General features: G+C 43.0%; 2 protein-coding genes across 6 annotated transcripts in view; one reads left to right on the top strand and one right to left on the bottom strand.

The window, feature by feature from the left end:
* The window catches only part of kcnip4a (potassium voltage-gated channel interacting protein 4a), a 78,401-nt gene extending 71,973 nt beyond the window's left edge, over positions 1-6,428 (top strand). For all 4 annotated transcript variants that reach the window (XM_030121129.1, XM_030121144.1, XM_030121136.1 and 1 more), the window contains exons 3-8: positions 1,904-1,973; positions 2,444-2,514; positions 3,292-3,399; positions 3,788-3,892; positions 3,978-4,040; positions 4,139-6,428. In XM_030121129.1, coding sequence (XP_029976989.1) covers positions 1,904-1,973; positions 2,444-2,514; positions 3,292-3,399; positions 3,788-3,892; positions 3,978-4,040; positions 4,139-4,186 — 465 coding nt within the window. In that variant the 3' untranslated portion in view covers positions 4,187-6,428. The remainder of the gene's footprint in view (positions 1-1,903; positions 1,974-2,443; positions 2,515-3,291; positions 3,400-3,787; positions 3,893-3,977; positions 4,041-4,138) is intronic.
* Positions 6,429-6,887: 459 nt separating this feature from the next.
* On the bottom strand, positions 6,888-21,125 carry sec24d (SEC24 homolog D, COPII coat complex component). Of its 2 annotated transcripts, XM_030121103.1 has the most exons (23): positions 21,053-21,125; positions 19,761-19,968; positions 19,071-19,173; positions 18,751-18,887; positions 18,310-18,609; positions 18,096-18,217; positions 17,721-17,832; positions 17,393-17,520; positions 15,626-15,764; positions 15,363-15,478; positions 14,463-14,587; positions 12,753-12,944; positions 12,574-12,667; positions 11,338-11,454; positions 11,082-11,252; positions 10,328-10,424; positions 10,087-10,232; positions 9,856-9,994; positions 9,282-9,400; positions 9,017-9,196; positions 8,588-8,779; positions 8,288-8,377; positions 7,696-7,836 (listed from the first exon to the last, which is right to left on the bottom strand). In XM_030121103.1, the coding sequence occupies exons 2-23, from the start codon at positions 19,909-19,911 to the stop codon at positions 7,696-7,698; spliced, it is 3,111 nt and encodes a 1,036-aa protein (XP_029976963.1). In that variant the 5' UTR covers positions 19,912-19,968; positions 21,053-21,125. The 2 variants fall into 2 exon arrangements, with proteins under 2 accessions (XP_029976971.1, XP_029976963.1); XM_030121111.1 differs by lacking the exon at positions 21,053-21,125 and having other exon boundaries at positions 6,888-7,836; positions 19,761-19,911.
* Positions 21,126-21,857: the final 732 nt, after the last annotated feature.

Raw genomic sequence — 21,857 nt, 5'->3', positions numbered from 1 at the left:
ATTGGCCGTTTAGAATCAAGAAGCAACTTGTTAACATGATGCTGCCGCCACCATGCCGGCATTATACCAGCGTTACTAACTGTGTGTGATATTATCAGACACGGTGCTTGGAGTCGTGCCCACATACTTCCAAGTTTAGTTTAATTTGGCGAGGAAGCTTTCAGTCCTCTTTGTCTTAAAGCCCTTTAAATGTGATTTGGCGAACCGCGGAGGAGGTTTTCTTAATTCGTCACTACTGCCGAGCGTCTCCGCTGCGGAAGCTTGACTGATGAGACGCTGCTGGGATTATCATCCTTCTGGCAGGTTCGTCCATCTCTCCAAATAAATCCTAAAGATTTCAGACTGAGAGATGCTTCTTGGCGTCCCTGACAGAACCAGGGGGGACAAAATAGGGAAGGCCTCAGAAACTCTGAACGATGTTGGGCTGTTTGGTGTTACATTAGAGAAGTGAGGGGCAAAATTTTTCACTTGTTTTCAAAAATGTGTTAAAAGATTTACTCCATACTTCTAGAAATGGACTAAAATGCCAATTTCCATTAAGACACTGTTTGAAAAAGCAAGACTTACTGGACACAAGAAGCTGCCGTCAGGTCAAAACGATCAATTATGGCAAAACGAAAGCGTTAACGTCAGCCTCGGGTGACCTTTGCATTCAGTCCTAATTAGCAAATCAATTGACGAAAAAGCTGCTCAGGTCCTTAAGTTTGTCTTTATTTACCTTGAATAGCCAGACGTTCCTGAATGAAAGCTTATTTGCTTTCCTGCTTATAAATATTCAGAATTTAATAGAGCAACGATACATTTCTCATTCAAGTATTTTCAGGGGAATGAAAAGATCGACAACTCAGACACCGTTAGGCCACTGTCGGTCCGCGCGACGGTTCTCTCAGTGTCATAAATCAGGTCTCAGTCTGCGAAGCGCCGCCGCCGCCGAGGCAGACGTTTCCCCCGAACTTCCTCCCCATTTCCTCCCCTCAGACTTCAAGGTGTATGCAACCGAGCCAGGGAGACAAAGCAGGAGCGTGTCGGGGGACTTGTGCAGACAACCTTGCAGCATCCTCCCGGCCTGAAACATAAGAAGTCTGTTTGAAGGAAGAAAATAAGACTTCCCCCCCCCCCCCCCCCCCCCCCCCCTCCGCTGCTCCCTTTCCAAAAGACAAGGCTCCGTAAATATTTCAGTTTCTCTTACTGAGAGTTTTTCGATTTGTAATTTCCTGACAAATACAACAAATGCCTGACAGGAGGAAAAGTATATCTTCTTCTCTGTTTCTTTCTGTGTCAGGAAAAAAGGCCTTATTGCACCCGCATTGTTCTGTGTGTTTCTTTTATCTTCAATTTTACTCAACACCTGCTTTCGCTGTGGAAATTTTCTCATATAAGGAACCCGCGGAAAACCGGGCGTCTCTCCGAAAATTGCACATATAGGTGGAGCATTTCCTCCATTTCTGGATTCAATATCCTGCCGCGGCGTGCAGCCTCACGCCGAGAGGGAGCGAAATTGAACCTGCGAAACTACCTCGCCTTTATCAGCACGCCGCGACGAGCAAGGTCATCCGCCGCGTCTTTGGTTCTGTGAAAAGAGACAAAAGCGAAAAGCCTTCCGGAAGGCGTTACGCAAGACTTTTCAGTCTTTATCACCTAATGCTGCCAGACAACCACAGGTGGGTGACTTTGAATGGCTGCGGACAAGATATCTATTCAGCCGCCGAGCGGAGTGATGATCACCGACACCCTGGAGGCGGGAGTCACTCAAACGAATCCTTTGTGGAAAGAAATGTGCGAAACGTTTTCACAGGATCCGTGTTTCTCTCACACTTGACCACAACTGGCTCGTCTCAAACTCTAATTTCGAGCGAAGGACTGTCTTTTAATACGCGCTGAGCAATTGCTTTTTGTCTTCCAGGAATGCCCCAGCGGCGTCGTCAACGAAGAGACTTTTAAAGAAATCTACTCGCAGTTTTTTCCTCAAGGAGGTGTGTGTCTGCCGCCTCACGTCCTGATGATTCCTCTATTCTCCCTCTGTGTCCTGAACTGACAGAACTGATCTCTGTTTCATGTTTACCGGCTGTGCGCGTGTTACTTTTAAAAAACAGTGAAAGGAGATCACTTGATTGCATTCATGCGGACTTGAGTCTCTCTCCGTTTTCTCTCTCTCGTCATTATGCAAACACCCAGGAAAGAGAGGAGAAACACTGGAGGCTTTGATATATCTGCTCACAGAGAACAAAGGCAGACCAATAAATATAATGGCACTGTACACAGGAAGCATAAAACTCTTAGCTCTGGCTCATCTTCAGCCCATTTCCTTTGAAGTTTTACAAAAAGCTTTTTTTAAAAAAAGAAAAAAAAAACTTATTTTGAACAGTTTTCTTGTTTGTAAGAGATTAATGGAGCTGGTGCGACTGCAGATACTTTCTGATTTTCATGTTTTGTCCCTTTGCAGATGCGTCAACGTATGCACATTTCCTGTTCAATGCGTTTGACACAGATCACAACGGCTCTGTGAGTTTTGAGGTAAAGCTTTACAACTTCTCTGTTAAAATTATCAATGTTACTGGATCAGAGTGTGACCTTTTATTCAGTAAACTATGAAAGAACACGCCTGGCCAAAGCATTGTACATTTAAAAATAGTGCTTTTTTATGTGCAAAGCCTTGAACACTTTTGTAAATAATGCAATTTAATCTTTTTTAAGCCTTTTAAGCACTGCAATGTGTGTGATATAGTGTTTTATCATCTGTAATGCGCTCATAAAGGTGTTTTACACTGAGCCATCCTCAGATAACGCAAAATATACTTGTTCGAAAAAAGATTGTTGGCTGTGAACTAATGTTTGCAGAAAAAAAATTGCCTTGAAAATGAAAAAAAAAAAAAAAGAAACACCAATCTTAAAGAAAAATATGCCAAAGCTTTGATATGAGCAACACGAAGACACCAGAGGGTTACATAACCTACAATCCAAGTCGTTTTTGTTTGGCGCCTCTAACTTTCCGTGAGATGCGATCAGCATTTGATAAATATTTATGAAGGCCACATATTTGCTTATTAGGACAGAAAAGCTGTCATCACTCTGGTTAATTTCAGTTCATTCTGTAAAATGTGAAGGTTTCCCAAAAAGGCCAACAACAGAGTACAACCTGCCTGATACTGTGAATAAACAGGGATTTTTGACTTGTCGTGTCCACAGACTTCACCTCTAATGAATAGAAGGGAAAATATTCATATGTTACGAGCTGCAGTGCAGAAAGCTCATTTTTTTTAAGGTTCTTTGTTCATTTTCCCTCCACTACAGGATTTCGTGATGGGTCTCTCTATCCTCCTGCGAGGAACAGTCCAGGAAAAACTCAACTGGGCTTTCAATCTTTACGATATCAACAAAGATGGATACATCACTAAAGAGGTACAGTAACCTGAAGGTGTGTTCAATCACATCAGGATCAAACTGAACAGATAATCAGATCCTGAAGATATGCATCGCGGTGCATAGATAACAAATCAAATATCAACCAAGCTGTGATTGTTCAGTTTTGCGATACCGCTTTGTAACACCAGGTGGCGGTGTTGTGTTATCAGCTTAGGATTTGCCACCTCTTTAGCAGAGGCTGCTGAGCAATGTTTAAATGTGAGGCTAATTTATGGAGGACTTACAGACAAATTGATGAACTATCTGTTAGTTGGTTAATTACTCATTAGCATTCCCAGTCGATGCCATTAATGCAGCAAGAGTCCGCTCATAAATCAGTGTATCCGACGAATGGTGACAGTTTTGTGTGTTTTGTGTGCCGCAGGAAATGCTGGACATCATGAAGGCGATCTACGACATGATGGGGAAATGCACGTACCCCGTCCTGAAGGAGGAGACGCCTCGGCAGCACGTAGAAGTCTTCTTCCAGGTGAGATCTCCACTCACGAGGCTCCACGAACGCTCCTCTCACCCTTCGTTTGTTCACATCTGGACTTTTTGTGCGTCTCCAACAGAAGATGGATAAGAATAAAGACGGCGTGGTGACCATAGACGAGTTCATCGATTGTTGCCAAAATGTAAGGCGGACTCCAGACTCGGCTGCTCTCGCTGCTGCTGGCGTCAGTCCAGTCGTCTTCACTGCTCTGTGTCTTTTTTTTTTTTTTTTTATCCCCAGGATGAAAACATCATGCGATCAATGCACCTCTTTGAAAACGTTCTTTAACTCCTGGCTGGCGCTGGAGGCTTTTGGACAGGATCATCATCTTCAGCTTGGCCCGATTCCCGACTTGGACTCATACTGTGTACAGCGTGCTATGCAGACCCGACACCATAGAAAACATATTGTTTGTTACAGAAACGTGGTGGGAACACTCTGGGACGAAACGCCTTCTAAACTCACAGGAATTTTAAAAAAAAAAAGCAAAAAAAGCTGAAATGACTAATTTGATCAGTTAAATATTTGAATGATAAAGTGGTTTGCACAGGTTTCTTGTGTCTCTGCTGCAGCCTCCTTCGATTTACTGCCAAGAAAAATCACTGTGACTTTTTAGAGCATCAAAAATACCGAACAAAATAATGGACCTTGACATTTGTGAGGGTTTTTTTTTTGTTGTTTTTTCAACATTCCAGCCTGGCTCTTATTTCCAGAGTGTTCTCACCCAATGCAGATTGTGGTCTGTCTTTCTGCTCTTTGAAGGAAACATTTAGAGAGAGAAACGATGTAAATACTATAGATTAAAAACATTAGATGAGAAAGTTGTTGCAAAGCCTACCTTTATCTTCTGGCCCACGAGAATCTGAAGGAGAGTCTCGGACTTTTCTCCCTGCTTATCCTGTTATCTAGAGAATAGTTCTCCTGGAGACACCAGCTGAACAAGCGTGTTTCCCGTGTATATTTTATAGAGATGTTGAGGAGGATCAACTTCCTGGTTACCCTTTAACATATAAGAGAGGAACCGTCTTTGGAAAAGCCGGGCATGTTACCTGTTTGCTGATCTTTGCTGGTGTAGGGAGAGAATAGAACTATCCCTGAAACCAAAGTTTTAGGTTATTAAGACAAGTTAACGCTGAATAGGGAAGATCCGGATCTAGTGTTAGGCTCGTGGCTCGCCGTTGCCACTTAGTTTCCCGTCGACTCGCACCACAAACTGAATGAGAAACTTTCTCAACTCCGCTCATGTTTACTTGCCAACTCGGATCGAGACAACACGAGGATTGTACTGATGTCAAAAAAAAACAAAAACCGGACCATGATATTGATGGTTTGTCTACAGAAGCACACCGGTAGCTATATTTACCACGAGTATGTTAAGACGGCAGTATCTTTTATCATGAGGTAAATGCTGCTTTCAGTGTATTTCATTTTAAATCTATGTATATTTCCTGTAAAGTAAAGCATCTATCGATCTGTTTTTATTTTCCATTTGGAAGCACTGTTTCAGGAGCGGTGTTTAAAGTTATTTATATGGTATTGCGGTCATTGTACAAAAAAGATTGTCACTTGTACAGTATTAAATGAAAAACTGCTTTCGGGTGAACTCCAGGTCTTTAGATTTGTTCATGTAATTCACTGTTTAATGAGAGAGGGCGGTGCGGCTTGGTTGTTGACGCAAACTTTGTATTATACTCATTATTTTGAAGTTGTCGGCTTTAACGCGCCTCCTGCTGCTTCCTCCTCCTCCTGCAGGATGAAGTCCAGCTGCCCACACCGATTCAGCCCGATTGGCTCCCGCTGTCGCTCATTAAAACTACGATCGGCCCTAAATGTACGTAAACACAAGGCATGCTGGGTAGGAGTCTCGCTGACTCACCGATTCCCTTCTGCTCATTGGCTATGATGAGATATGTTTAAAAAAAATTGTTCAATTATGGTAGATATTTGGCATTTTCACAAAAACGTGGCGTCACTTTGTGTGACGGTGACAAACCTGCAGCATGTCGTCATCCAAAAGAGAGAATGATGTGTGTTTTCCCGCTTGCGCTCGCGTATGTTTTAGTCAAGAAATACATCAAGCCTGACGACTTGTGCTTAGTTTCTAAATCTGCACGCTTGCATTTAATGGACGATTTTAATTGCTATAATGCGTTTTTTAAAAATAAACAAAAAAAAAAAACCTGCATCATTATCTACTTTAATATGTCAATGGATGTAGAAATATGCTTTCTGAATCAAATGATTTCTGTAAATAATATCCAAAGCTTCAGAGTCCGATTCATGATGACATTAGCCCAGACCTCTTAAAAAAAAATAAAATAAAAAGAGTAAATATTTTCTGAAAATCACAGGAAAGAGCATGGCCCTAATGAAATTATATACTTCTTAGCTACTTTTAACTATGAAAAGTTGAATTCCCATTGTGTAGCCAAACACATAATACTATAATTAATGTAATAAGAGGGAACGGATTAAAGTAAAGAGATTTAAAAAAAAAAAAGCAAACATAGATGACAAAAGTGAACAAACAGCTCCTGCAGTCAAGAGTTTAATGAGACATAAAGTTGTTTTGTGTTTGGGATGAAATGTACATGGCACACCAAGCCCAGAAAGTTCTACAAGCCTGCTCTTAAACAAACAAACAAAAAAAAACACCTCTTCAGCCTTCCAGTTCAATTCAAACCGTCGATAACCACTTAAAATAGAAAGGTATTGAAATTACCTGAGATAGGTTTGCATACAAATCAAACAGACTGAAGTCTTGGTCATAAACCTCTAAGCACAATATTTTTTTTAATAAGTTTTCAACCACTATATCAACTTAAGGCAGGTGGTCATACTTTTTGAAAACACAACACAAGTTGCACTTTTCATGAACCAAAAAAAAAAACTACATTTATCGAATGTATATGAAGAATTACATAAAGGCCTCTAAAAATAAATGCAGTACTGCTTGGAGAAGATTTGACATGTTAAAGCTGGAATGTGATTAAACAGTAAGCAGGCAGTCATTTACAAAGATGATCAAGTCTTTAGACTCTTTCCCTTTTTTTTCTTTTTTTCTTTTTTTTTTTTTTAAAGGAAGGGGCTCGTTTTCCATCCAGACCCATGGGAAGGTCTTTCTTCATTTCATTTCAAGGGATCATTTTCAGCATATTGTGAAGACGCAACATAAATGAACGGAGAGAGATGTTTAAGGAGGGGCATGTGCAAAACGTCTTGATTCACTCGCGGTGTGATAAAGGGGCCGAGTGTGTCCAGGGAGCCCATCGCGGCTTGTCCTCCAGAAGTGTTTCTGGTAAATGAAGCATTAGTAAGAAGAGCTGTTTGTAATGCATTTCCTGTCAGAGAGCAGCAATTATAAAATGAAAAAAAAAAAAAAAAATATTAAGAATATTCTTTGAACATTTACTTATTTCAAAGAGTTTATACTTTTGATGGGAGTCGTTTCGGACGCGAGAAAACATCGATATGGCCCAGAAAAAAAAAACCTCTTATATATATATATCCATATCCTTTGGATCTAAAGTGAAATGAATGTTTTAACCAGTTGGAGGTTTTATTGCTTCTGCCAACAGGCTTTATGCCAAAAAGCATTTCAGTGGCGAGCATGGAGGTCATTCCAGTCAGTCCATCACACAGAGTGTGTCCAGGGCTTCAATGCTGGATGTGTTTTTCCACTTTGTTCCTCCACATCTATGGAAACTTCCCTCAAAGCGGCGCGCGGTTATTTGAAGATCATACTGTGTTGTGCGCTGTAGATGTTGTGGGGTGGGGTGGGGTGGGGGGGGGACGGGTTAAGTGAGCAGCTGCCTGATCTCTCGGTGGACGTAGCAAAGGAAGTCCATGTAGGAAGCTCCGCCGTGCAGACCTTTGTCCTCCACCAGGAACTGACGGAACAGCATCTCGGGTTTGTCTCTCTGCTTCACGATCTGGAGCTGTGGGGAAAGAAGCAAGACACCGTTCCAGCCGTCTTTCACCTGTCTTCATTATGCTGAAGGAATACAGTGTGTGTCTGTTTGGGAGAATGACGTGCTTCCCTGGATTGACATAACATGTTTTTGTTATGTTTTTTTTTCTTATTTGGAGGCATGGGATTGCAGGAATCACTACAGATTCTTCATATTGTGCACTTATCAAATGTACAATAGTTCTGAGCCTGCAACAATCATGCTTTTAATAAAATACTATGTGTAAAGTTAAAACCATTTTAGTTGACTGTATTTATGTTAAGTCCCCACTAGAGGGAGGCAAAGATCACTGAAAACTCTTCGTCAGACAGCTGCTGTATATTTAACCACCAGCAAGATGTTTTCTGTGCTATTTTTGTCGTATTTTAAAGAAAAGAAAATGCTTGATTAAAGTGCGTCGCTTGTTCAGATGTCTTACCTTCATAGAGTTCGGCCTTTTGTCCAGAAGGTCATTGATGATGGATCGCACCTTTGTTGACAGCGGGTTGTCCAGTTCTGGGAGTGCACACTAAAGAAAACACACACACAACACACACACATGATTAGGGTCTAAACTATATCAAAATTAATGCATTACAAATTTAGAACAACAGAAAGCAAATCCACCTGGATATAGAAATGTTCAGAGAGTGTTAATGGAAACTGAATTGATCTCAAAGTGTGTAAAACATCTCATCTGCCACCTCCAGCAGAGATATGGGTGTGAGCGAAGTCTGACCATGTGTCCTTGCAGGTGGGCGAGGGAGGGCAGGTTGAAGATGCTCTGGGTGAGTTCAGGAGAGAGGGCTTGACCCAGCCACAGGAACATGAAGTGACCGTTCTCCAGCAGGAAGACGCCGGAGTCTGCGAGACGCTCCTCGGAGCAGCGCACGGCAGCAGGAAGCCCCTCGCTGCTCACGTCGACGTTGTGCTGGGAGAAGGGGGAAAAAAATGCAGACCAAGCTGAATACTTTAAAAAATATTCATGCACTTCTTCTACATACCACTAGAGGGAGCCTATTAGTAAACTATTGTATGACATTTATCAGTGTGGGTTAAAATACATTTCCCACATGAATACATAAGAAATTTAGAAAGTGATTCATGCAAAAACCAAAACAACACTTGGACTATAATTGGACCCAGAATGCATCAGTGTGTTCCCTACCAGGGGTATGAGGCGTGGGTAGAGCAGCAGCTGTGTGTCCTCCACTCCCATGGCCATGACCGACAGTCTGAGCTGCGCCCTGTCGTCCGTGGGGAGCTCTGTGCTGCCCACCAGGGGCGCCGTTTTCATCAGGCTGTTCATGTAAACTGGGAACACTTTCATGGGGTCGGGCAGGATGAGCTGGAACGCAAACGGGCACGGAAACCTTACCGTTAGTTTGTTGAGATGCAGAATGCGAAGATACTACATACTGGTTCTACCCAACCTGGCTGGCAGCAGAGGGACTGGCGCAGTTCTTCCTGTAGCAGGCCAGCATGTGGGCCGTCTGGTTGACCAGGATCTCCCTCACATTCTTCACAGGCTGGTTCAATATGGCACGGTAAGCTGGGAAGGGAAGAAGAAACCGTCAGTGAGATTCTGCTAGGAACCCCTCCAACACACAAAGCTGGATTAAAAAAGAAAAAGATGGATGGAGAAAAACATCGGGGCTGAGGACAGGAGAACTCACAGATGAAAGCGGGCAGCTAAAGGTCAGTAATCTGCAGCTGTACTTAAAGTCACAGACTGTCGAGTGAAACATGTGGTCCTCATTTCCAAACATCCCTTTACATTTACTCATAAATCTCTGGGCATTATTAGATTATCATGCGATCCACGAGTTACATTCGACAAAAGGTCAGATGACACCTGAATGCATCGGCAGGCTGCGTTATCAGTCCGAAATGAAGGGAATTAACTGCAGCGAATCACTCACTCCTCAGATATCATGAATGAAATACATCTTTCTGCTTTACAGAGGATCTCTAATGCGGCGCGGCCCGACAGGAAAGGTCACTGACCTGACTTAGCAAAGAAGTTGATGAGCGAGTCGGTCTCGCAGCTCTTGTACAGCTCGGATAACTGCGAGCTGCAGTTCAGGCTGACGTTGTGGATGCGGAGACGCCGCTGCCCGTTGATGGTGGTGTACAGCAAGGCGCACTGACATGTGGAGGTCAAGTATTGATTTAGAACCACAGCAGTTTACACTTTTTTCTAAAAAAAAAAAAAGAGAGATCTGTGTGCAGACAGACCTGGATGAGCGCTCCGTTCTCCTCGCTGAGGTTGTCGTCGTGCTTGAACTCCACCGTCACGGCCTTGTCACAGTCCACGGCGGCCATCTCGACGTCGGTCGTGTTGTTCATGTGAATGGCGCCAAAGAAGTCCGTGGCCCTGAAGCCTGGAGGGAAAACGCACAAAGACGCTTAAACCGCGGGGAGTTGACAGGACGTGTCAGAACGCAGGAGGAAGAGCGGCGTGATCCAGCTGCCTCACCTGTGCTGGTGCGAACTCGCATTATGGCGTCAAAGCCAAGGCTCTTCTGCACGTCTTTTCTCAGGTCTCGCAGGAAATGCTCGCCGTCCGTCTCCACCTGTCAACGGCAAGGCATTTCAGAGGGAACGAGAGAGACGCTGCTAAATGCAACTTTCACTTTTTTAGTAAACTGAGTAATTTCTTTAATGCAATGGGACCTTCAGCCAGCAGAGGGCAGTGTTCCCCCTACATGATCCCACTTTTTCTTCAGTTATATTGTTGTTGATTGCTGTATTTATTTATTTCTGAGTAATAATATTCATCATACATCTTTGTGAACTGTCTGTGTTGAGTTTGGTCATCGTTATGGTGAATGCAGAGCTCGACCTTTTCTCTGGTAGCAGAAGAAGATGAAGAAGGACTACTGGTCTCCGTGGTACTATTATTCATTTCATTGGAATCTTAGCTTTTAAGTGCATGTCAGCATTGTGCTTATGCTGCGTTGCTGCAGCCTGGAGCCTCTTCTCATGCTTGTTACACCATTCCTTTGAGACGGTTCGATATTAGTGTGTAGATGCTGCGCCAAACTCATTATGAGGGTACGACTTGCTTTTTATTAGGTTGGAAATGTCTGCTCCTGTGTGGTAAAAGCATGACTTCTTAACGTAATTACCAGAAATGAACCTGGTTAAACTCGCGTTGCGTGTCTGCATGCGGCACCTCCGTGTGTGTTCTTGTGCATCATGGAAAGTGTTGCTCCTGCTGAAGCTGGTACCTGGAAGTTGTTGTACTTGTAGACGGAGCCTCCGGTGTGCGACGGCACGTCGGCCATGCTGGCCAGGTCCACGTACTGGCTGGGAAAGAGGAAGAGATCCACGCAGCAGCCGTGCATCACGCAGTCTTTGGACAGCTGCTCGTACACGGCTTTCTGCGGCTGGAAGAGAGTCTGAGCGGGAAAAAAAAAAAAAAACCAGGGAAGTTCACTCAGCTGCAAGTTTCTTCGCTTAAACAGGATACAGAAACGGACTCACTTTCTCTTTCTCCGTGTTGACCAGCTTTTTGTCGTCCCTGTTCTTGAGTTTCCCCGGAGCCTCGGCGGTGGGCATGGACGAATGGAAGATGAAGAGCTTCCCACTACATTCTGCAGCCTGGAGGGATGACAGTGAAGAAACAAGACTTTACTGAGGCGTGGCGGAGCCCTGCTTCAAGGTCGACAGGAGAATCAGAATGCGCACAATTCAGTAAACATCCCCACATCTCCGTCTCTGTGCACCAGAATAACACTTTTTAAGATAATGAAAGCTGTGAAACTCAATGCCTAAAATGATAAATCTGACCATGAGCAGCGGTCACAGGCTCTGTGCCGTTGAGTAAGATCACAACTGTTTCCCATTAAAACGCTGTGTGTGAGTTGTTCCCTCTGTGAGAGCCAAACACTGACATCATATCTCTGTTTGTCGGATTTCAGGTAAACACAAACACACCAGGTACACACTGAAGACAAACGTTGCTTGACACTACCTGCATGAAAACAATAGATTTACATTTTGGGGTGTGGTCACTTATCTAGATTCAAATCGACGAGATTTTATCAGAAGAAAAGAACACACTACATCTGAACACACGCTGAAAACAAATAAACACTCTAAGTGATCCTCATTATTACAAATAACCAAATATGTCATATTTAGGTTATGTTTCTGTTAACAACACAGTTAATGCATTAACGGTCTGTAACAGTCTTAGCCCGTAACAACTTTGTAAGAGATTTGATTCTACAACTGACGTGTAACGGTGTCTATTTATACTGACTTTAAAGGGCTGAAGTACAGAAATATCCATCGTCAGAGTTAAAAATAAATAATTTACTCATATTTTTGGCAATGTCCTTGGAAGGGTTAACTTCATGCTGAAATTAAGGTCAAGGGAGCTTTGAAACTCTCGGTCTGAGTATCGCTCAAACACTTGAGAAGACGTCTCACCACTGTTTAGTTTACTTGCATAGTTTATTATCATTATTTTGCTGTTTCATCATGTAGAATCTAAAATGCTGAGCCAAGAGAGCCTTATCTTTCTGTTTAGATAACTTCAAACTGTATGTCCTGACTGCAGGAGAAAGAGAAAATAAAACTATTACCCAAACCACAAATCGGTCATTTAAAATAATCATGAACATTTTGGTGATTTTAAAGCTTAACCTAGCGCGTCTCAATCAAGGAGGCTTCTCTGTGTCCCGCGTGTTGACAGATGTCACCCAGCGGACTGACCTTAAATGCCTCCACGCCGGCCTGGATGACAGGAGCGAAGACCGTTTCGCTCTCGTTGGTGTCTGCAAACATGTCGGGGATCTGATCCAGCAGGCTGGAGACAGAGGGACGGCCGTTACACTTTTTTTGTCCGAGTGCCACGCACTTCAGTCTCTCGGCCACTAACTGCTAAATCTTACTTGTAAATAACCGCTCTGGAGTCTTGGTAGTTAACGAGGAAGCCGTCGAGCAGAGGGACGAACATCTCGGCCGTGTCGGACACCACCATCATCTGCGGCTGGGCCAGAGCGCTCTTCACGTTGTAGAAGTGAAGGATCTTGTTGTAGGTAACAAAGCCAACCTTGATGGGTGAACTCTCCATGCCTTCGTCTCTGGCGGGGGAAAGAGAGAGAGAGAGAGAGAACAGGAATATATGAATTCCAGGGTGATTGTATCAAGAGAGGTGAATTTTCACATTTTATTTTTTTTTCCCCCCGTTGATGTCAGAGCTGTTTGTCTGCTCTCCTGCTGGAATAAACAGTCTGCCAAGCAATAAACCATAAATCAGAAAGCAAAGCGGCGCGAGTACTGTGAATGATTTAGTGGGTGCAAAGTGATATCCAACGTGACGTTTAGTGATGTTGACGTGCCTGCATGCTTTAGTCTGGAAGAACAATAAAGTAACAACTCCAGGTTAACAAAATCCAAAATGAAAACTGCATTTTTCCGTCATGAGAGCTGCCCGCCGTGTTATTCTTTTGCCTTTCATCATCACAGCTCAGCTCACTGTATCTTATCTGTCCTCGTGTCTCGACATCCGCCGAACATATTTCCAGCTCAGCAGATAAAGAATTGGAGACACGAAATCCCTCGGACATGAACCAGAACACTGGATATTCTGGTGGCTCTGCTGAACCAGATTATATATCAAGACCTTTTCGCTGCAGCTGTAATCCTGAAGCGTTCTCCGCCGACGCTGCCAACTGCAGCTCGTTGCTCTCTCCCCTTAAATCACGCACCGAGGAACATGTAATGTGACTGAACTTGTGCGGAGAATATGCCATCCCACGGCTCATCTGTCAGCATTATTCACAGGTGCTCCTGGGGAAAACCGCATTCGGAGGAGCTTATTTATTGAGCTCTTTCTCAGAGCAGATCGTGATGAAAAAATACCAGTGATGATGAAAAATGTCATTTAAAGACTTGGCCCTACATCTGCATTTACTTAAACTGAGCTCCGTCTTTATCTGTCCGGAATAAAACACAAATTTCGGTCAAAAAAAACAAAAACAAAAAAACAGCAGGATTCCATGTTTGAGACGCTGCAGGATGAATGCGGCGCTATGAAAACAAAAGCGAGGCCCAAACACATCTGAGGAGCGGCTTATCTTCAGCTGGCGTCTGAATGCGAACGTCGGGGCAGCGGAGAAGCGTTTCTGTTAGTTTAGTTTCCTCGCGCTCTCCCTCGGACAAATCCATCACTTTCACAGTAACGCTCACAACAAAACCAAAGTTGCCAGCACAACAAAGCCGAGTGTTTTGGATGCCTCTCAGAGACGAGCGCACGCACTGTGTTGTTTTCCATTTTTGGCAGGTTGGGCACGCTCCCTCATCAACGCTCCCAATCTGCACAGCTTCATGTGGTGCGGCTGATGTGCAGGACACCAGGGAAGTCCTTTTTTGGCGAGGCGTGCGTTATGTGTCAACTATAATCTATTCCTCGGTTTCAAACGGCTTGAATTTATTGGGAATATACTGGATGTGGAAGACTAGAGGTTGCAAATGAATACAGAGGATGCATGCGACCTATCAGAGTTGACAAAAATAGATTCTTCACATTATAGTAAAGAAAAAAAAAAAGACTTCTTACATGTCTGTGTGTGTGTGTGAGCGTGTGTGTGTGTGTGTACCTGGGCAGCTTCTCCAGCAGAGTCTTGAGCTCATCACATATCAGCTTGACCAGGCCGCTCTTGATGTTGTTATAGGACACATCAATCATGAAGATGTAGGCAGGAGGATTCGGGGCCTTGTTGTTCTGTGGGGGGAAAAGCGGCCGGTGTGATGAATGAGTGGCTATTTTGAAATCTTTCCAGGCACAAGAAAAAAAAAAAAAAAAGCTTCAAGATAAACGACAGAGAACGGTTCCATCTGAAAACTGACAATAAAGCTTGAATAAATAAGTTTCTTTTGTCCTCTAAGGGTCACAATCACAGAATACCACAAGAAAAGTCAACTCTATGCCTTTTACTGTATTTTTTGTTTCCGTTTGTGTTCATATTATAGTCTGACATTGTTATGTTTCCACAGCTACAAACCATGACAAGACATTATATTTCAGGCTTTTGTTTAGTGGCTGGCCTGCAGAGACTGTTTACATGTCTCGGTAAACACAGTAAAAGTAGGTCAGTGCAGCTTGGCCAACTTACTTTGACCCTCTTATCCTGTTTTAATAGCCGCGGAGTGCAGCCGATTGGTATCTTCTCATTTTTACTAAATCGTTGAGCTGAACACTTTAACATCTTACTTTGGTGAAATTAGATCATACCACGCAGTTATTTTAACATGATAACACTTACACCACAGATTCTAATTTCCAATTTTTCAGCAGCTAAATTTATAAAAAATTAATCAAAAATAATAAAAAAAAAAAATACTACATTTTCTAATTTGTAATCTAAAAGAACAGCTCCAATGTAACAAAAAACACTTCCTTCCTAATTTTCATGAATCTGAGAAACAGTGGTAAGGAGAGTAATTACAAAGAACAGAAAAAAAATGTAAACATCAGGTGTGGAGTGGGCACTGTGTACCTTGCAGTAGTCCATTGTGGCCACAAACTCATAGGAACCCAGAGACAGCTCAGGCCTCTCATAGAAGTCCACCCTGCGGCCCATGTGGTCAAGGTGTTGGAAGTAGAAAACAGGCACTGATAAAAAAAAAATTAAAAAAAAAACAGAGAGAAAAATGTTCACCTGAACACGGTATATTTGGAGATTCTCCTTCAGTTAAAATAAATTCAGCTGCTCTTGTCAATGCATGTTGCGCTCGGCTTGTTTTTTTTTTCACGCTATACCTTCATTGACACAGTTGCAGAAGCCGCACTGGAAGCGTCGGCCGCCGTCGATGAACTGCATGTAGGGACACATGTAGGCCTTGCAGCGGTTGCAGCGCACGGGGCCGGTCTCACCGTGGTCCACCACGTACAGAGGCGCCTGCAGAGGAACACACACCGGGGGATTAGCCAGGTTTTTTAACAGCAGCTGTAAGAAGTAAATCGGTGCCTTCGATTAAAAAAAACATTGCCTTAGAAGGACACTGGCGACTGCTGCTCTTGCCATAATATACAATGTGCGATGGTTTATTTCTTTGTGGACTGTATACATTCCCTCTGATGCTTTTTATTTCTCTTCTTGAAAAACTAAATCCAATATCTGCTCTATCTTGCACATTGTGGCGCCATGGCTCCCAAACAACACACTCTTTCATATCAGGCATTTCCTTGTTGCAGAAAATGAAAGGTAAGTTGTTTCGTCGAATACAGCGCCGTTGCTGAGCAGCATCGGCTGGGCTGCAGGTGATGGAGACTACCTCCACGCTGTTGTTTGAGGCTTTGACACAAAATAAATTGAAATGTTTGCCTCGAAATGAGCTCAAATACGATAAACACATTCAAACGGGAAAGAAAACAGGTTTATTATCGGATCAGCGGCTTCGGGGACGGAAGCTGGAGTGTTTGCAGTATCTTGGGGCTGTTTACGATGTTCAGTGAGCAAAATTCAGTGGATTACAAATCCAAACATTCAATAAGTGTGTGTCTTTTAGGATACGGGCAATTTATTCCTGCAATGCAGCACTCTAGGCTCTGATTCGCTTCTGTACGAAGCCTCTTTCTTCCTCACTCGTGCAAGCTGACCTGACACAGCTAATTAGCCAGATGAGATAAAGCTAACATTACCTAAAAAGGCCAATTGGTGACTGAGACAAAGGGAGTGCAGGGGGAAATATCTGAGGCGGGATTCTTGGAGCACACAAAGGGAAGTTAGTCATGGAGCAAATTAACTTTTGCAGCTCAAGGACACATCTATCAACAGGGCGGCTGGCTAAAGCAGACATACAGCCAGTCCACGACTGTACATTCGTATTTTGATAATCTTTTCAAAATAGTCAGGCTGAATGCTGAAGTGATGGTTTGCATTCTCACCTCTCTGCAATAATATCTTCTCTTTGAGTCTGAGACAGCACTTAATGTTCTCTCACGGTCCAAAAAACACCTATTTGAGTTCAAATGGTGACTTTAAACTGGCAGTGTCTGACTGTCGGTGTCTCTCTTCTCTGTGTTTGCCCTGTCATGAACTGTCTTGACCCACAGTCCACTGGGACCTGCGCCAATCACCCCCACAACGCTCAGTCCGATAAGCTGGTAGTTTTAAAATGTGACACAGTTTCAGCATGTTGGACTGTCCTACATCCCACAGTGGGAAATCGTGCATGTAGGACTTGATAAAATGTGAAGCTCCAGCATGAGATTACAAGACTTCTCTGGGGGGAAATACTGTAATTTAGCATTCCTGCTGTATAAAAATACTCTCTTGGCAGGAGTTCTTCATGCCTCATTACTGAGATGAACACAGTTGAGTCTGAGGACACAAACAGTTTGATGTGGGATGAAAAGTTGATGAACATGTCCAGAGGAAGCATAAATTTATCTGGATTGACATTGAAGCTTACAGGGCCTGAACTTAAAAAAACTTGATTCCCCCACAAACAGAAGTATATGTCTGATTCCTGTGTGTCTTACCAGATGATTTTGTATTATTATCAGAAAAGCACCATGACTTACCTCATTCTTTGGCAAGCTTGCAAAGGGTTTAATGATGGAAGCCAGAGGTACTTGGCACTGTTTGGCCAGATCAGCCGTGCAGGGCAGCGAGTAGGTCGTGCATCGTATGAACCTGGGACTGGCATTGCCTGGAGATCCCAAAATAAAAGATTTAATACTACTGGTATTATAACAAAAAAAAAAACTTCATTTACCATTATTATACTACCCCAAGAGAGAAACACAATAACCACATTTACTGTCGGTTAAAACTGGAAAACGAAAAAAAAAAAAAAAAAAAAAAAATTCAGAAAGTAAAGGAATAACGAGAAATGTTAGTTTATCTTACCTTGATCCTGCGCTGTAAAGTCTGTGGTGACCAAAGGTGGAACCTGTCCTCTGATGTTTGTGCTGAAGACCTGCCCGCCTTGTTTTACCTGGTCGTCCTGGATGACTTGAATCTACAGCAAAAGTCAAGTTTGTGTATTACACAACAATCTGACAACAAATTTCAAGTATCTAAGTGGAAATAAATCTGTATTTCTTAATCTGTATTTCACTGTGGAATATTCCATTATTAAAGTAATGTTAAAGATCTTCCCCACCAAGAAAATATTTGAACAATTACTATACTGCGAGTTCAGGGCAGAAAATGTGGAGTGACAAATGTGATGTGTTGGAATGTGAAGTTATGCAGTCGCGGGGGGATTAAGTGTCTACTCACTGGACTCGGGATAGAGTCAGGGTCCAGTTTCTTCTGAGGTGGGCCTGCCATTGCGCCTGGTGCTCCAGGAAAGGCCCCCGGCATGCCTGGCTGAGGCCCAGCTAGTTGTCCCCCAAACGAACCTACGTATTTAAAAACATGTCACCGGTGGATGCAACAAATCAAAAGTGTGGATTAAATGATATTAGATCAACTTCTGTGGGCTTACAGTTACCTGGTTGCTGTGGGTATCCTGGTGGACCAGCGGGTCCGGGTCCGGGCTGCTGGAAACCTCCAGGACCTGGAGGAGGTGGCCCAGGAAAAGGTCTCCCCATGCCCGCCATTGGTGGACCAGCCATCGCCTGGCCTGGCAGCATGCTTGCTGGGGGTGACTGCGGTGGAGACATCTGGGGTGACATGAGGGGTGACTGCGGGGCTGGAGGCTGTCCCATCGCTGGAGGAGGGGCGGTCTGAAAAGGCTGCTGAGCCACAGAGCTTGCTGGAGGAGGAGGAGGGCTCTGCATGGGACCAGAGGCTGCACAATGAAGAAAATGTACAATCTAGTGAGTCGAGGCTGCAATTATTCTAATCCCCGTCTCAGCCCTGCCACTGAATTACTCTAATCAAAGGGTTGCATGATCCGAAGCAGGAATAAATGGGTAAAAAGAAAAGTTACCATAACTGCCCAAGTTCATAGCGCTCATCTGATTGGTCAGCTGCTGCACTGGAGGCGGGCCAGGAGACACCATGCTGTTGTATGGTGCTGGTGGAGGTTGTCCGTAAGCAGCTGACACAGCAGGGGGAGCAGGGTACCTACAAAATATGGCATGTTAGCGTCTTGTTATACCGACAAAGAACTGCATTTGTTCTTCTTAAAGCAAATCTCTAAACAGCAGATAGTTTTAGATCTGTACAGTCCTGTCATGAAATAAATACCGACTGTCTTTACTTCAGTAAAACCATTTCAACCAGCTGTTGTTTAATGTACAAAATTACCTTTGTGGATGGGCACCATTCTGCTGGACATTTGGATTGTACTGACTGGATACTGGAGGTGGTGGCATGCCAGAGGCCGTGGAAACTGGAGATTTCATCATACCTGCGGTGAGTTAGAAGATACTGTGTATTTCTGTCCTCATTGTGTCAACATAACACAAGGTAAACTCTTTGTATTTTGACAGGGATCGTAAGGTCAGGAAGATCTGCAGCAGCATTCTGTTTGCATCAATAAAGCATTACTGTCACTTTTCTTTATTTCCAGAGAAGCAATTGTATTATTTTGAGACTTTAGGGACTTCCAATTATTCTCCACAGCTCACTTCAGAGTGCAGTGACATTCAAAATAAGACCAATAAACTCCTGGTGTCTGTATGCAGGCCTCTGATACTGGATATGCATGCTATCACCGTAGTATAACACTATTATTTAAAGGTCAGACTCTCAAACTATGTGACAAATATTATGTATAATCAATGAAGCATTAAAAAAATAGAACAATATGAGCCATTACTTATTTGAAACATTGATCTCAGTCCAAGTTTTTATTTGCAAAAGCTCTGCAATGCTTTTTTTTTTTGTGTGTGTGTGAATGCTAAAACATTCTCATTCATGTGGCAAGACTGTTAAATGAAAGCTTGATATTTATGTCAAGAAACAACCCAAAACTGAAAGCAAAAAGCACTTTACCTGCAGGTGGAGCATTGAACGCTTGAGGCGGCCCACTGTAGTGCCCGTACATATTCTGTGGAGGACCAGACCCAAATCCACCTTGGTAACCTCCCATCCCTGGCTGGGCCTGGGAGTACGGAGGCGCAGCAACATAACCCTGTTGACTCATTTTGACGGGACTGGCCGTCACTGTCTTCTCATGCCAAGATGAAGGACTTTCAACAATCTGAGGAGGTGAAATAGTAAACATTTGAAGCTGGCATAATGCATTCAGGTACTCAGCTCTTTTGATACAGTTCAATGCAAGACGGCCCCTGAACTAAAATGAGTTTGACACCTCGGGTTCAAACAAAACATCTGCTGTCAATAAATGGTGCTGTGAGAGAAATAATCTTAGAAACAAACTTTTCAAAGTTCGAATGGAGAAAATCTGATCACTGTTTTGGCTCTAATTGATGCAAGCACATTCACATCTGTGATAAATGGAGCATGTTTGCAAGTCAGCTGATATTTCACCTCATACAGTCATTAATACAAACACGTGCAACATGACCTTTGACATCATTTACTGGGAGATAAATCAAGAGATATTCAGGAGTATCTTCAAGTGAGTCACTACAGTCCATATTTAGCTGTTATGACTACAGTGCAAGGACAGTCACTATTTGTGACTATACAAGTATTTGCATTCACTACGATCAAACGTAATAAAAGACATTTCCCAAGAAATAATAGTTTTTTCTTCCATTTATTTTGAGTACAGGATGGTAATGAAATGGGGTTTACTGCCACATGTTCACTGCACATGAGTAATAGGCCTGTGAACTTTTTTTCAAACTAAATTCTACAACGATTTACCAGCAAGAAAGAGGCAAAGTCCTTAGAAAATTTCAGTCACTGTGAGAAATGAGGAGCGATCAACAATCTATAAAAAAAAGCATGTTATCTGCGGAAGTCACTTGAGAAAAATGCCACGTCAAAGACCGTTATGTTGGCTCAAATCGCTCAGTATCGCTGCCTGCCGTCAATTCACAACTAATGGATACATTTAATTTGTGTTTTTCGTGCTCGCGCATCATTTCATGGATAAAAATGTTGCTTTGAAGCTTATTGAAAGGGCGTAGTAACGTGACAGCACGGCAGCTCCTCACTGATGACTACAGATTGATAGAAAACATCATCTTGCTAGCTTGCGCGTGAAACCACAACAAAAGTTTTCCTTTGCACCAGAAACGCGTCGATTCCAAAGACAAATAAGGGAAAGAGGCACATTTATCCATTCGTATTTGCAACATAAAAGGGTGATTTACCTGGAGATTGGGCAGAGTCCTCTTCTCCGTCGGAGTGCCACGTCAAACTCCACCAGAGCACCGGTCGCTGTTGGTTACGCGTCGAAAACCAGCCAGCGTCACTTGACGTACCCGCAAACACGTACAGCTTCCGCTTTGACGTTTCAAAATAAAACAATGAAACTTAATAACGCCACATATGCTGTTGTAATCGCCATATGCGGAGTCTGGGATAATTCAGCTCGGTTAAAGGTCCCGTGTCTTCTTTGAAAATGCTGAAATTTACTCACATAATGGTAATCTGCAGTTGCATCTTAATTTATTTTGAAATTTTTATTCTGCTTTGTCGAACTTGAAGTTGCGACTTGACAGCGTTGAATGATTCCCGGGTACTGCGCGTGCGTGAGATGGAGGGAACCCATACACGTCAGCACAGGGGTCGCCGACCTGAGCAAGCTCGACAAAGTTTCATCATCTCAGCTCTGCAATAATAATAATAATAATAATAATAATAATAATAATAATAATAATAATAATGATGATTTAAAATGCAGTTAAAGTAAAAAAAAAATTACAAATACAACAGAAAATACTTTACCAATTGCAATTCTATGCACATAAAAGACTATTAAAATATAAAACAACAGAGAATACAATATTTACTAAATAAATATGAATATGTACAGGTTTAACTATGGATAAATGCATACAAGGATTCATGCTTGACAGTAAAAACAGTACTATTTACAAGGAGGAGTTTTGAACATAGGAAGGAAGAATCTCTGGTGGCTAGTTCAAGTAGCACTTTCCCTTAATGGCTTTCTAC

The sequence above is a fragment of the Salarias fasciatus genome, chromosome 3 (assembly GCF_902148845.1).
Source record: "Salarias fasciatus chromosome 3, fSalaFa1.1, whole genome shotgun sequence".
NCBI classification, from domain to species: domain Eukaryota; kingdom Metazoa; phylum Chordata; class Actinopteri; order Blenniiformes; family Blenniidae; genus Salarias; species Salarias fasciatus.
Note: the sequence above shows the minus strand (reverse complement) of the source record. Positions and strands in the feature narration are given on the sequence as shown.

Coding starts and splice junctions, on each gene's coding strand:
- sec24d (XM_030121103.1), bottom strand. CDS start 19,911: ATGAGTCAACAGGGTTATGTTGCTGCGCCTCCGTACTCCCAGGCCCAG. Junction 10,233..10,327: donor GCGAGTTCGCACCAGCACAG/GTGAGGCAGCTG, acceptor TTTTCCCTCCAG/GCTTCAGGGCCACGGACTTC. Junction 9,995..10,086: donor AGAACGGAGCGCTCATCCAG/GTCTGTCTGCAC, acceptor TCCACATGTCAG/TGCGCCTTGCTGTACACCAC.